Genomic DNA, 17,035 nt, shown 5'->3' with positions numbered 1-17,035 from the left:
TGGATTAATTAAAATATTTTCTTTTGAAATTATTTGAAAAAATAATTTGTTTCCTTACCCTCCCCCATAGCTCCCTGCCAATCTTCGTTAACTATCACTTTTCTAGCTGTACAAATGACATATATGACAGTAATTCTCTCTTTAGGTAGTTGACCATTTACAGTCCAGCAGGAGATCCATTTCCGAATGAGTGTAAATGGAGTATAAAATAATTATGGAGTATAAAGTATGGAGTAATTAAATTTAAGTTCTGCAACTTGAACACAAACTATATGGTGTATTTTCTCGGACACATGGCAAATTTCATCACTAATTTTTCTTCAGTTGATACGTGTATTAAGTTTTGTACACGTTTCGGGCTGTTGACGCCCCTCTTCAGCCAACTTTAAATCACAGATTTTTGCAAACATAAAATTGTTTTAAAACCTCTCTAAACAATTTTATGTGACGGCCGGATGGCCGAGCGGTAAAGGTGGCAGCCTACCGCTCTGGGGGACCCGGGATCGAATCCGAACGGGTCGAATAATCCCCAGGAATTTTTCGGGGGGTGGTCCGTTCGGATATGTCGGGGCCCCGTCCCTCACCACCCGGTCGCCCCATTGTGGGCCTGGCCGAACCCATAATGGGCCTACTAAAAGAGGCCCTCTTAGTGTCCACAGGGCGGAAAGAGTTAAAAAAAAAAAAAAAAAAAACTGTTGAGTACTGTACAAACAAGTATTATTTAGAGTACAAGAATAATCTACTCTTGTTATTACCAACAAGGTTTATTCACATTTACTAAAAAATAGAATTTTACATTTTATTATTAAAAATATGATACTTTTATATGGCTTTGTGAACCTCTTCCACTTAGAATAGAACTTATTAGGCAAATACCATCAGCTACATAATACTGTATACCGTTCATACAGTATTATGTGACATAGTATTGATATAAAGCAGTGATTCTCAAAGTGGGGGTCGCGACCCCTAAGGGGGTCGTGAAAAATATTGGGGGGGTCGCTGAAAAATTGATGCCGAATCAATTTTTTTTCAAATATTTTAAACATTTACTATAAATTCATGTTTAGAAATAGTAGAAATAAAAAATATATAAAATAATTTTTACTTAAATAAATTGCACATATAAATAATAAAAACCATATAAATATTTAAATACGAGCCTAAATATAATATTCATAAATTTGTGCGCTATTGGGGAATCCCCGAGTTCCACTCTCCGCCTAAACTATGATAGAACAGCGTTGTCATTTGGAACGATGTTCACTAGCAGCGTTGCGTCTGTAGGCAAGTCGACTTAGGTAGAGCGTCGATTATCCGAAAACCGATCAACCGAAAGCGTTTCAGTCGGCAAATTTGAATTTCCGCTAGTGCTGTGATGCTGCAATATTTGGCTATGTCTTGGGATACTCCGATGTTATTTTAGTTGATATGCGTTTTTAGCTGGCAGCCTGGCGCGACCATGAGAGGATACTTAAGGACGCGCCAGTATTTGAACGAGACTTTTTCCCATCTAGAATGGTAAGTTATGCTTGTTTTTCTGAGGACTGTGTTGTGCTGAATCGGAACGTTTTGAGACTAGATAAACTTCCGAAATATAATGTTTTTTGTTTTTATATTTTTCAATACATTTATTTTGTTTGTGAAAAACAAACAAATAATTTTTAAAAAAATTTCGTTAGTCTTAACATTGACAAAAATTCAACGCAAAGCGACACGCAATGGAGAGAAATTTCAACATGGAATAGATTAATTAAACAAAAGAAATTAACTCGTCCTGAATTTAAATTAACCCCCCTCCCTCCAGAATGTTTTTCTACACATACTCATTCTTCGGGGTCCTTTGAAATTTTTAAGTGCAAAAGGGGGTCGCGGACGAGAAAGTTTGAGAAACACTGGTATAAAGCAATATAAAATTTCAATTAGATTGTACACAGTACAGTCAAACCTGTTTTTATGCGGTGGATAGGGACCGCATAAAAAACGCATAAAAAATCGCACGAAACTTCACAAGTGGCTATAAAAAATAGTTTTCGCAACACAATTAAAAAATATTTTTTTTTCGGTCAATAGGGACTGCATAAAAAAAGTCTCACATAGAAAATAACTCAAAACCGTACAAAATAACTAGGAATTGCTTTTTTAAACGAAATCAGGACGAGGCTTGGCAGCTATTTGGAATCTGATTTAGAAAATACATAAATAATACAGTATATTTACCTTCAATTTACGCTTTGAAATGAATCTTATGTTAATGGTCCAGGAATGTGAAAGCACTTTGAAGGTTTAATTAACGTAATTAAAAGAGACGTAGAATTTATTGACAACAGATGTCAGCACTTGACTGCCTCGTCTCGTCTATCGTCTGTTTTACATATTTTTGTCCAGGTGGTGTTTTGTTGACTTAAAAAATAAATTATTTCATTTTTCGCATATTCATGAAATAATATTGTTATAATAAGTTTATTTATGCTATAATAAGTTTATTTAGCTATAATAAGTCAACGTAAGACATGACAAAACGCATGAGACTAGTCGCTGACTATACCGCACAAATAAAAAATCGCACAAAAAAGACCGCATAAAAACAGGTTTGACTGTATATAAAATATAAATGCAGAATGTTACTTTATTGTCTCAATATAAAATTATAAAATTAAGTACTAATGAATAAACGATTACTAGCCTACTGCCAAAAGTACCTACGCATATAAACTAAACTTTTTAATGTGCAGCTGTTTCTCGAAAACGGTACAAAATTCATGCTACTATTCATACACTGCATATTTGAAAAAATCTTAAAAAATTACAGATTAATATGCATGTAGATTTCTCACCCTTTTCGAGAAAAAGAAAAGAATTAAAAATTACAGTGGAGTAATGTATATAAACTAAAAATTTGGTCAGAAAGTTGAATGAAATTGTTTATTCTTAGCTACTGTACTGCAACTGCAGAATTAGGCTATGTGATTTGCCTGTGCTTTAGGTAGAATTTTTGCTTTCTAGTGTATTCTTTAGATGTATTCAGACCCTTTATGAGGAAATATAATCTATTCAGTAAGTAAAATTTTACAATATATTTAGTGACAATTTCTCTATGATCACTGCAGTCAACTAGAAATAAATTAAATGTGAGTCACTTTTTTTTCTAATATATGGGTAATGATCTTTTACTGCCCAATTGCTACCAGAAATATATTTATCTGCAGCATCTATGTCTCCAGGATCAAGTAGCTCATCAATTTTTTTCTGGATATTTGTTTTATCAAGTTATGGTAAGTTTGGTACAGAGATAAGAGAACTTGATATATTTTCTTGCACATTACCTGTTTTAGGTGACCTGGCCAAATTATAGAAGCTCGGGCAATCAATAATTGTGAAAAACTGACTTGCATTAGGATGGTCATTGCAACCTGCATACTGCCGGACAATACCGAAGAAATTATTTATTTTGTCCTGGCTTAATTAATTAATTAAACGAAACGTTAGGATGTAGCTATATTTGAACTGTTGATTTAAGTATTGGAGTAATGAAAGGGTACTGTTAATGCTCACTCTGAGCTCTGTAGCTGGGCTTTTGCTTAAAAATCCTTTACCATCACTACTACCAGTGTATTTCTCCCATTCATCTATATAATTTAAAAATGTCACCAAGAAATTCACATTTAACACTGATTAACACTGACATTTCCTATGGATTTATTTATTTTACAAACAAATTTAATCACTTTCAATGCTGTTGTATGAAAGGATATTACATAGCCATAGCGAAAGTAGCACTGTGATTGACATCAGTGCCACCTTTTCTATGATGTCACTAACCTCGATGTGTAGACCCAACAGTTATAATGGAGGAATATAAGCGCTTATGACACTATATTTTCTAGCCACTTTAATTTTAACATTTGTGAAGCGGGACAAAATTGACGGGGGAGGAAGTTGTATTCTTGAAAAAAAATTGTTTGATCAACAAAATTTTATTATCAAAGAATGCAAAAATTGTATTGTTATATTTTTTTAAATTTCAACATATGTAAAATTTACAAATATAATAATAAAAATAAATTGAAAAATTTGTACTGTATATTAAATGTTTAGATGAATGTGTTTTTTTCCAATTATTGAAAGTATTATTTTAAATTCTGTTGTGTGGGAATAGCTAAAATCCAGACAATTGATTCTTATAAACAATAAATTAACTTGTAGAGACCACTTAGGAAAATTGGAATTAGTCCAGAATAAAATTATAAATTAATCAATTTTAATGGTATACTCTTTAAGAACAAATAATAAAGTTAAGTTGAATTATGTTAGTAATAAAGAAATAGATTATTTATATAAAATTAAAAGTAAATTTTTTTCTTGATAGATGTCTTAGGATTTGAATCCGAAGAGCTACTTGAAGCATTTGTGACAACAGAAGATGATGTAATAGGAGCTGCTATATTCTTAGATTTTGATGAATCTTCAACTGTGTTGAAATATAAACTGAGAATATCAGAATATTATGGTTTTAAAACAGAACAGACCTATTATATTAGCAGTCGTAAAGGCCCTCGATTACGTAAATGTAGGTTAAATAAAATATCAAATATTTACTTTTTGATTTTGGTCTATAATAATGTCTTTCACTTAAAATTATCTTTGAGAAGATAATACTGAAAATATGTTTATAACTGACAGTTTTGTTTATTCTATAATAATATAAATCTTATCATTCCAAAAAGAAAGAATTGCTTAAATACAATATTCTATTATTAAATTAATAACAATCTTGTTTTGGCAATGTCATATTTGTGTTCTTTAATCCTATTTTGTATAGACTGTTTGGTCGATCCAATATATACCAAATTTCTCTGGAACATGTGGTCACCAAAAAAAGATACACCACCTCCCTGGCAATATATGCCACCAACCCCAATGTAGAGGCTGACTTGGACAACACCAGCATTATAAAGAAATCCTTCTAGACAGACCACATCAGGTCCTTGGTAACACTCAAAATTTATGAAACAAGCAAATTGGGGAACTGTGTAAACTTCAAGGAAAGTAACATGGTATCTCAAGTGTAGTAGTAGTAGTAGTAGTAAGACAGGTATCACTCTTTGGTACAACCTGTGTTATGGAAAAGGGGGAAGGTGGGGGTGGGAAAGGAAAGGGGATGAAAAAAGGGTTGGGATCCATGGGCGTCCTGCGATGGTGTTTTATAAAGAAATGTTCAATATAAAATACAATAACAATAACAAGAATGTTACAGAGGAATACAAGTTGGGAGTGCTATTTTACAGATTGCAAATAGCACTAACATATGTACAGGTAATAACATATATACAGTATGCAGATTAATATTGGTACAAAGTAGTTACATGTTGAGTGCTGTTTGTCAAATTGCAGATAGTACAGACATAAAACAGATGACAAACGTATGAACAGTATGCAGATTAACTGTGCATAAACTAGATACAGGGTGGGTGCTAGGTGCCAGATTACAGGTAGCCCAAACAAATTATCAGGTTACAAACGTATTTACAATTGACATTCCTAGGGTTACACTAAAAGCATAGACAGTGATGTGGTGTTAACATCGTAGTTCAGTAGATTTGCATGACTACGAGGGTACTGCCACTGACTAAGCATTTCTCGTCCTCTCTGTAAGCACTTTGATGCTCTGCAGATGATTATACATGTCTTTCTCATATATTAGGGATTGTAGAGGACATGGCTAGTTACGGTTGTTACAAAGTGCAGCCTCAATGAGTCTATCTCTGTTGCTGTCAAAGAGTGGCCAGTCAAACAATAGGTGAAGGTAGTCTTGTTTGGTGTTTGTGTTGCATCTGCAGGTCTCGCTGTCCCATAGCTGGAACCGGTGGAGGTAAGCGTTGAAGTTCCCGTAACCAGTGAGAACTTGGGTCAAGGCAAAGTTGGGAACAAGATGCCTGCAACTCAGCCTGACAGAAATGTCTGACATGAGTGGGATGACCTGTAGTGCAGTTGTTCCAGTCTTCTTGCCGAGTTTGCAAAAGTTGGTTATAGATCCATTTATGGATAGTGGAAGGCAGTATCTTACTCTAAGAACAAGGAAGGTACGAGACCTCTTTTGGCGAGAGCGTCAGCTGCCTCATTCCCCTCCACTCCAGAGTGGCCAACGGACCCAGTTAAGGGTGATGTGATGGTAGTGGTTATTACTGATAAGCATTTTCTGAATGGTGGTAACATTGTAGCCATTGTTGTTGGTGTTGGAAATTGAGTGAAGAGCTGTAATGCTGTCTGTGTAGATGGCTATTTTCTTTTTATGGGAGAATCAGTCTTCATTGATGTGGTGGAATGCCTTGGTGATGGCAAAGATCTCCGCCTGTGGGACGGAACAGTATTCACTGGGCTTGAAAGCAGACCAGTGAGTAATATTGCCTACCTTGTTATACATGATAAAAGCTGTGCCCACTTGATCCTCTTACTTGGAACCATCCGTGTAGATTTTATAATCATGGTCATTCTCATCATGGTAAGTGAGGTCCTGGATGTTCATGGAAAGAGTCATATCGATATAGGAGTTTGGAATTTTCTTCTTGATACCGTTGGTAATGAGGTCTTGGTAGATTTTGTCAGTAAGGTTTGGAAGGGTTTTGTGCTGAATTTTATCTTTCCAGTTAGAGAGGTCAATCATGTTTTTGAGATTCCAAGACCATATAGCTGCTCTAATTTTAAGGTATAGAGGGCAGAGTCCGCTTATGACCAGAAGGGCCGAAGTGGGTGCAGTACAGTAAGCCCTGGCAATTTGCAATACTGCAATTCTCTGGACTTTGTTAAATTTTTTGATATTTGCTTGCTTGTAGGTGGCCTTTCCCCAGATAGGGGCAGCATAAAATATAATGGGCTCTATGGCACCCAAATAGATATATTTGATAGCATTGCATCTGATCCCCCCAGTTATTGGCTACTATACTAATCAGTTTGTTAGAGACAACTGTTGCCTTTTTGCAAATGTTGTCAATGTGCTTTGTCCAGTGCAATTTTTCGTCCAGGGTTACCCCAAGATACATTAACTCCTTCATCCTAGAGATTCTTGTATTGTTGATTTTAATGGTTGGGCTTTTTTGAAGGCTAGTGTTTTTTGGAAATATGATGTACTTACACTTGTTGTAATTTATAGGCAGTTTACTATCAGTGCTCCATTTGTAGATGGTGTCCAATATGATATTGCATAGGGAGGCCAGATTGTCCGAGTTTTTGTCGGAAACAAGGGCCACCATGTCGTCGGCGTACCCTTGCACCAAGAAGCCTGGTATCTTGTTACAGATGTTCAGGTGTGGCAATATGCCTGTGAAGACCATCTGCATCAATAATTACATATTATTCCCTCAATGATCAGCCACAGCATTAAAATACAGTTATGAGGTATAGTCATTCAAATCTGTACTATTAATGCATTACTTATTTAAGCAATTTGTATTTGAAAACATTCGTAATTCTTGGCATTTTAAATTTTTGGAACGATAGGAATCTGAAGCAGATTTTAGATAAAGAATCGAAGATGTTTGTTCTTTTATTATATTTGAACTGTACCGGAAATCCAAAGGCTTAGAGTGATACTTATTAATACTTTATGTTGTTATTGTCTAAGCATGTTACAAGCATCCAAAGAGCCTTGTTACAGTTATTTATATTTCACAAGACAATAGTGCACTGTTCTGTAAAGTTACTTATCTGTTTTTTCAGGTGCTATCCATAGCACCAATCACCACAGAACTTTGATTATTTGTATATCTCAGTTACCTTTTTATCTTGCCTGTGAATTGCATAATTTTGGGCTGTTTTCCTTATGGTGTTGCAATTTATAATATTTTAAGAATTGAGAACTTCTTTGATATAATGCGTTTCCACTTCACGCCAACATTTAATATGTAATTATAACACTTACGTGTTGTGGTGTTACAGGAGTAGAGTCTTGGAGAATGAACTCGTCTGCTAGCACTTTCAGTAGTGTAAAACTACCATCCTCAGGCGGTCTATCAAATGCAATATTTTAAGATTTTCGAACTGTATTCTGACGATTTTATAAAGATCAGTTTTTCGAGTATATCAAACGATGTTTGCAACTGTTCAACAGATTTTCTGTTTTCTAATGTTTTTTAAATAAATAAATTTTTGCATCATAGCGCATGGATGGGAAAATAATTTTAAATTAAGCTTGTTGTAGTAAAATAAGGCCGTAAAAGAACCTATTTCATGCTTGCACTAGGCTCGTAAAAACAGCCTAGTGCAAGCATGAAATAGGCTCTTTTTTTCATAGTGTAAAACTATGAAACACTACTGAAGTTTTACACTACTGAAAGTGCTAGCAGACGAGTTTATTCTCCAAGACTACTCCTGTAACGCCACAACACGTAAGTGTTATAATTACATGATAACTTCTTGTTGTAAATAAATAAATAAATAAAATTATTTTTTAAACAAGTAAACTAAATAATAAACAGTTGAGTAAACAAAATTGTCTACTAAACAATCAGTAAGATTTTTTTGAAATTTCTAATATTTTAATTTTTATTACACCCAAATTTTAGCTAGTTCAGGTTATGCTGCATCAGAATATCTGCGATCAAATTTCCTTAACTTTCAAGCTGCAATTGATTTAGCATTTATAAATTTGCATAAAAAAGAAAAAAGTATAAAAGATATCATGGTAAGTATATATTTATCAGTTCTAAAACTTTTTTAATTTGAATTAAATAAGATTTATATTAATTAACTATTTATCCAAGTTTTTTCTTATTTTATTTTATTTGAAATTATATGAAGCTGAGTCAATAATTATCCAGAATGTATTTATAAAATTTATTAAAGCACTCTCTCTCTGTGTGCCATATCAGAAATCCTGACGTTGGCAAGCACCTGGCAACAGGTTAATAAGTGGTTAGTTAAGGCACCAAGGTGTATCCTGGGGGAAGTTACAATCAGAGTGGTTTCCCATTGCTGTCTCCGGTGCACGATGTTACACAAGGGAAAATGTCTTCTGGGAGGTCTTGTAAGGGATTTAGGCGTTACAAACATGGAGAAAACCCAGAAAACTCCACGAGGCCAGCCCGTCCGAGCGCGGCACAAACCCGCGATCGAACTCCCAGTGTTTAGCGACAGAACCGCTTGGCCACTGGTGGGCTTTAAAGCACTAGCCTAATAGAAATTTATCTGTACTTTATTTTTCAATATTGCTTCCAACACAGTTGGGTCAATGATGCTCAAATGTCATTATGCCCTCTAAAAAATTGTTTGATTTGAAAGGTATGCATAGCTTCCTTTAGATATTGATATAGGGGAAATCTTCTGCCTTTTAGGAATGAGTAGACTGAATGAATAATCTGAAGGGATGATGAAGTCAGGATTCAATGGGAATATTCCAATGCCTCAGGAGCACTTCAACAGTTAATCCAGCAGAATAAGTATAAGCATTGTCATATAGCAGTGGCATGTCGTCATTGGAAGCGATGGAAGCGCCGCTTCCACCTTTCAATGACCTTCCCTTGTATTTTATAAAATATAAATTTTCATATTTTAACATACTTTTAATTAATAAAAATTAATATTTTATTATAACTGCATTATGTATCTTTTTTTTTTTTTAACTCTTTCCGCCCTGTGGGCACTAAGAGGGTCTCTTTTAGTAGGCCCATTATGGGTTCGGCCAGGCCCACAATGGGGCGGCCGGGTGGTGAGGGACGGGGCCCGACATATCCGAACGGACCACCCCCCGAAAAATTCCTGGGGATTATTCGACCCGTTCGGATTTGATCCCGGGTCCCCAGAGCGGTAGGCTGCCACCTTTACCTCTCGGCCATCCGGCCGTCTCATTATGTATCTTTTACAAATTTCTATTTTACATGTGAAAAAAACGATAAGATTGCTATTGTATATTCAAATAATTCGGTGGCGGAAGGAATATTGAAACCGGGTCAGTTTCCAATCAGCCAGATTATATAGGCATTGGCACATGCAGTTTACAGAGCACCAACCTCACCCGGTTTAGCTGGTAGAAGCGACACACGCATAAAGCATCCAATTTTATATCCTGGACCGGTTCTGAGCTGTTAGCCGCCTGCCTGTCAACTTTCAAGCAGCCAGATTATAGGCATTGGCACATGCGCTTTACAGAGCACCAATGTCACTTGTTTTGCTGGTAGAAACAACACACACATAAAGCATCCAATTTTATATCCCTGAGCAGTTTTGGGCTGTTAGCCGCCTGCTAGGTATTCGGCCACCCTCGCCCGATTATGTGAATCATGAGCAGACTAGATCGACAGCGGGCAACCCACGGCCCGCGGGCCAGCTACGGCTCGTGAAAAGTTTCTATCCGGCCCGCGAGATCCTATTAAATTGGAAAAATATCTAATTAATAGTATTATTTTTATTTTTCCAATTCTTTGTAATTTTCGAAAATGATAAGAGAAATAAATTGTAGTAACTAAGTTTTTATTTATTTATTTCATATTTGCAGACTAAAAAAATTACAAGTCACAAGAAGGTGTCAATTAACTACTATGGTTTGCGGAAAAAACGTAAAATTTATTCTGGCCCATGTTATAAAAAAGGTTGCCCACCCTAGACTAGATTTATAACTTAACCCAACTGATAGGAGTTTACTGGCATGTTTTTATGATAGTTCTGTATAGTCTCCCATCTTATATTGCTTACGGATTTCAATGTTAAACCGGTGATATTACAATTTAGTATGTCCCATCTGTAAGGGGATGCAGAAAAAGCATGTACAATTCTAGTACAGTGCTAAAAAATTAACTGTTATTTTGGCAGCATCATTTACAACCAAATTTAATGAATGAGACATACAATGATACAAAAAAAAAGGTCTAGAATTTATTTTCCTTAAATTTATGATTTATATATCCATTGTCATAAAAATTTGTTTTTCCAATGTTTTCCCAAGACTACAGATACAAAGTAACTGGTTTTGACTTATTTCTACTAAGAAGTAGTTAAATAATTAAGAGATTAGGGAATGGGGACATAAATAAAACCCTGCCAAAAGAGCCAGAATTTTACTTAAACAAAAGCTTAATCGAACCAATTACTAGCTCAGTACAGCGGGGAACTGATTTCCGTGTACACCTGGTACTAAAATGAATTACAGTAGTTAGAAAACAAATGACTATTAAGTTTAACATATTTACATCTATGGTGAGAAATGTTTAAAATTTACAACAGCCCTGTGGCGTCCTTTGAGATATACTAGTGACGCGACAAAAGAGGCATTTGACATTGTCCGTTATTGGCACCCTCGGGATTTGGCAGCCTGCGTGCATGCTTGTGCCGCACACCTACCAGGATGTCTCTGATTCCATTCATTAGCCACTCGTAGGGAGCTATTTCACTAAGTGGATTGTTTTAAGATTTAAAAAGTAAAGAATATTTTGTTCTTTTTATGTACGTTTCTTCACAAAGTTATATTTAATTATAAGTTTCTTTAAAAGTGTATTCATACAATTGAAGAATTTTTTTGTACTAGGTATGTATATTCATTAGACATTTTGTTTTACCAAGTAAGTTTTTTTGATAATCTTAATTTTAACCCTTATATCGTGGCTAGTGATTCAAAAATTAATTTTAAAAAAGTTTTGGCTCAAGACCATATAATGAAAAAGAAAACATTTTTAAAAGAGAAAAACCAATGCCTGAATTAAATAAATACGTCAACAAAAAAATTTCGACATTTTGACGATAAAATTTATGACGAATGACGATTCTTTCGTAAAATTGAAGCAATTTGGAAATCAAAATAGAATAGAATTTAACATTGGTACACAATATAAAATAAATATTGAAAATTATAACTAGATAATTACGATTAATAGATATATCTAAATTAATAGATGTTATATGTTTTTTCTCAAAGCAAGAATTGGCACATAGAGGGCATAGGGAATTTATTGAATCTAATAAGAAAGTTCAATATAATTACCTCTGTTATTTATTAAGTACGTCAGATAATCTATTAAAAATACATTTAAAGAAGTATACGGTTTTTACTGGCTTATCGAACAAACGAATACGAACGGGCCCTGACACGCAATTAATTGATTGCCCCTGTAAGTCGGCTTCTTACAGAAACACAGCTTCCCTATCATCAAATGTCACGGCATGCCACTGTTATATAGTAACATAATTGCCTTTACAGGACAATTCTTGGCATGTTGTTCAAATAACAGACTTTAGTTGATTACACATCTGATGTAAAAAGCATTGCTTACCATTGTGCTCCTTTCCTGGTAATGTTCTAGTATTGGTCTTTTGGAGTGCTAAAATATGGTTAGCATCACTTTTCTTACTGTTGATTGAGTTTTGAACTTTTTCTTGACTGGTGAGCCATATTTCTATTCTATGCTCTGCTGTGAATTTCCATCTCATAGTGAATCGACATTTTATATCCCTAGTGATGATTGTTTCCAAGATATCATCATCATTAGCATAGTAATCCATAAGCCATTGATAATGTCAAAATAATTGTGTGATTCTGAGAATGTTTATGGACACATCTCGCACAGATTTTATAAAAGCTGAGTCTGTTTTGGATGATTACTTATTTAGAACCATGATTAATGTGTGTGATTTTCCACTTCATCGCTTCATGCACTTGTTCTGAAGAACCATAATCTATAATTTAGAATACTTTTTTAAAAAACACTTCAATTTTCAAGAATTTAGAGATTTTTGTCATGTTTAGGATATTAAAACATTAAGATATTTAGTTTTAAGATTTTAATCAGACTAATGTTTTTTCTGACTTTTTTATATAATTGATTATAACTTTTATGAATGAATGACATACATTTACATTAGGCAGTGGCGTAAAGTGGGTGTCAGCCACCCGGGGCAGAGGAAAATTTCGCCACCCCCTTATTTAGGTATAAGTAATGAAAAATTCTATGCTCATTTCATTCGGTCCAAATCGTAGGTGCGACAAAAATATGAAATAAAATGGTTCAAATTTTTACAAAATATTATTATTTATTGTGAAATTTTGCCGCCCCCTAAAAGTGCCGCTTGGGGTGGGCTGCCCCTGCCATCCCCACTATGCTATGCCACTGACATTAGGTGATGTTTTAACACAAACATACTAAAATAATTTGATAATTACTTATTTATTCTTTAAATATATTATTCAGTAAAAATATATAATAAATAAAATAGAATATATTTATTCAGTCCTAATAATTATATTTAAATTTTATTTTATTTAAATATATTTCTATTTTATTTTAAATAACAGTTTATTTTTTATGATTTATTCAAATAATTATATGCTTTTGACTCTAAAACTTTGTAATTAGAAAATCTTGAGTGATGGTTTCTTAGTAATTCTGTCACCTAATTTAAATTTGGTATAGACTTTATGCAGATAAAAATAAAAAACTGGAACAATTGATTCAATTATTTGTAAGTCAAACTCTGCTTAATCTAAACTAATTTTATTTATTTCTACACCAAATTTTCCAGCCAAAGCAAGAAAAAATCATACATATTTTTAAAAATGTATCAAATTTAAGAAATTAAAATATTTCCTATACATTTTAACACAAACACGTGTGTTAAGTATAGAATAAATAGATTTAAACATATCAATAGCCTTATTTGGCTTTGTGTTTTTTATATATAAGTATAACCCTGCTAATCCAAACAATCCCATGCAGTAATTAGTTCGGATTAGTGAGAGTGGGTCGTCTTTTCAAAAAAGAATTTTCTCAATATGTTAAGAACATTCTAGCATTAGAAATAATTTTCATTTCTTTCATTCTGCTAAGCAGATGTTAATAAAAGAATTAACTTCAACTGCATTTTTTCATTGATATTTCAAAATTATGTCAGTGATATTTCAAATAGAAAATTTTAATTGGAGCTAATTAAAATGGGAAATACAAATATATACTGTATATCGTTTTTATTTATATTTAATTTTTTAGCATAATTTTCATTTACATTGTTATAAAATAACATAATTTAATTAATTTTTATTGTTTTTTAATTACAGCTACTTATTCAAGGTATGCTTTATCCACCATACAATTATTTGGATATGAGTTTCTCTCTCATTGATCTTATTCCAATGATGATTATTTATGGTTTTATTGTATTTGTTCCATTGATGGTGAAAAGAATTATAGATGAAAAGAGTAACAGAGCAAAGGTATTTATGAATTTGACATACTGATTACCTAGACTTGATTATTTAGAATGAATAGAAAAATATGGTCATATTTTCAAACAACTAACAACATAAATTGTAAAAAAAATTATAAAACAGTAGAAAATATCGGTCAAACATAATGTTTCTTGTGCTGTAATTTTAAATAAATGTGAGGACCTGAACAAAGGTCAGTCGGGGGGTTCGAAAGGGGGATATCAATCAAGAATTTAAAGAGCTCCTTTCCCAACATGAATGGGAGAAATTAGATGTCTCGATCGAACAATAGATTTTTTGTGTAAATTATTCTAAACAATGGGAAGGAATAAAGTTGAGGAAAATGCGACTGAAGAGGAATCATATTCAGTCGCGATGTTGACCTTTCCTGCGCCCTCCATATGGTTTTGAATTGTCACCAGGTGACAATGAGAGACCAATGGAGAGGTGACTTTAGGTAAAAACGGTATAAAACCATTGTTTCAAGGACGTTTTTGGTTCTTGGAGCATAGTTTTCTCCTCTTGGTCGTGTGTGCTCCCGAAATATTTGGAAAAAGAACCTTTTGTACCCTATGGAAGCATCGTCAACTGCGGTGTCTCCTAGCAATCTCCAGATTTGTCGGCTCATCCAGGAAAAGCCACCGAAAGCACTGTGTTATATGCCCTGGGGCCTATGGATTGTTCACCGACACACCGATCTGCTAGCGACAAAGACAAAATTCTCAAACTTTATTGAACTTTATTCCCTGCAATTCGGATTGTGAATCTCTTCACACAAGAAAGATTTGTAAGGATCTTTATATTTTTATTAAACAGTTTTTAAATGGTAAACTGTCTTGGTGAGTTTTCTGCTCCCACCCGACCGTTTTGACCACTCAACTGTCATGACAAAATTTTCTCACCCAAATCAACTAACCTCACATAAACTTGCACATTATAGATTCTTGCAAATGCTTATTCTTGTAAAATACAGTAAACCTCCTAATAGAACTGAGTCAACTTGAAGCTGTCTACTTGTCCCAAGCACAACATATAGGATTTTCCATATGAAATGGTCTCCAAGTCAAAATTGATGATACTTTTAACTCAAATATATTTTTCGTTTATCCTTTGCACATTGATAGGTCCATGATTTACATTTTCTCATATAGTCTGTATAATGTCTATATTCTGTGTGAATATAGACATTAAGATAATCAAACACTATGGCTTCATTTCAAGAACATCATCATACCATTACAATCTTGCATTGACATCCTTTCACCATTACAGTATGTTACTGGCATTCTGATTATGTAATTACATCTAAAACCTCTATTTTATTCATGCATTAAGATAATGATTTGTGGAGGCTTTGCGGAAAATGTACGATGACTGTAACCATAGAAAACATTGCCCAAATGCTACTTTTTGTAACATAAATTAGTCAAAATATTTGTCTCTCTCCATTCATTTATTTGATCAGAGCATATACACCAAAACAAGTGATAAAATTTGAATAAATGTTCTTGATGCTATTGTGGGTCTTTTAGTAAGATGAAAACATAGGTAATCATTATTAGATATTCCATTTCTCTTGTTAATTGCAAAATTTTATCATCCATTTAGTGGAATTTTTTTTTTTTTTTTTTTTTAATTTGCAAAAATATATTATTCATACAATTGAAATGAACTGTAAATAAAGATTTTCAATTTCAGTTTTAATTGTTGGCAGATTCTTTATTGATTATTGAAATTGATAATTCTTAACAACAATTTTAATTTCAATAAGAATTACTTGATTAAAAAATGCTTAACATCAATTAATAATTCAAACTATTCATTTATTTATTACTAAATAATTTTATACTTTATTATTTAATGTTTCAATCAGAAATAAATTTAAATAAAACTCATTAGCCTTATGTGAAACCTTGCATTTAATTGTGAAAAATATTATGAATGTTCAGTTTCCCGTATCTAAAAGCTTTTTACCAGTGCGCGTATCATCACTCTAAACCAATTAGTTACAAACGTTTTCGAACCTTGACAGTTCTTCTTCAGGTAACAATCCCCTAACGGAACGCACTTTGATTCTAAGTTGTGAAGAAATACAATCCCGAACATTGTCCCGAACATTGTTATGAATGTTTTCAGTCCACACCTAGGACTTCCCTAAAAAATCTAATCTCTCTGGTGCTAGCATTCTAGCTTGGAATTCCAAGCACCAGAGAGATTAGATTTTTTAGGGAAATCCTAAGTGTGGACTGAAAACATTCGTAACATTTTTCACAATTAAATGCAAGACTCATATGAGGTTAGTGAGTTTTGTTTATGTTGATTAATCCCTTGCTGTTAGAAGATTACAGAAATAAATTGTATTCATTTCATATTCACAGCATTATCAGAGGATGTTTAATGAAAGGTTAATGTGTGTTGATGTTTGCATCAACATTAACTTTTCATAAAAGCAAATGTAAAACGAATGTAATTTATTTCTTGTTGAGACACTTTTATAAGCTTAATAGCTTATTTTAATGATGTAATGCATAAACTGTTTCTCATTAATATTTTTAATGGTATCAATAATATCAGTATCTACAGTCAGAATTCAAATGTGAAAAAAATTAATCTAATATACTATTAATGAGAAACAGCTGCAAATTCTTTTAGAAAATGTACTGTAACAATTACTAAAAACTCTAACAGAGAAATTTTTTCTTATTGCTATATTTCTATTAATTATTATTAGTTATACATCTTATAACAGATATTTGTATGATTAATTACTGTGCTTCAGAAATCTAAGTTAAAATCAGTAATTAATCCAAATATTCATTATTACTGCATTAAAATTAATAATTATTATTT

At 33.2% G+C, this 17,035-nt stretch overlaps 1 protein-coding gene across 1 annotated transcript in view; it reads left to right on the top strand.

Annotated features, from left to right (window-relative positions):
• Positions 1 to 17,035, top strand: part of LOC136984942 (phospholipid-transporting ATPase ABCA3-like) — a 90,784-nt gene that overhangs the window by 18,868 nt on the left and 54,881 nt on the right. Inside the window, 3 exon segments of the mRNA XM_067282087.1 lie at positions 4,370 to 4,570; positions 8,562 to 8,680; positions 14,036 to 14,191. Of these exon segments, the coding sequence (XP_067138188.1) occupies positions 4,370 to 4,570; positions 8,562 to 8,680; positions 14,036 to 14,191 (476 nt within the window).

This window comes from Centruroides vittatus, unplaced genomic scaffold, assembly GCF_030686945.1.
Source record: "Centruroides vittatus isolate TY-2023 unplaced genomic scaffold, ASM3068694v2 contig_941, whole genome shotgun sequence".
In the NCBI taxonomy this organism is placed as follows: domain Eukaryota; kingdom Metazoa; phylum Arthropoda; class Arachnida; order Scorpiones; family Buthidae; genus Centruroides; species Centruroides vittatus.
This window is presented reverse-complemented; position numbering and strand designations above follow the sequence as displayed.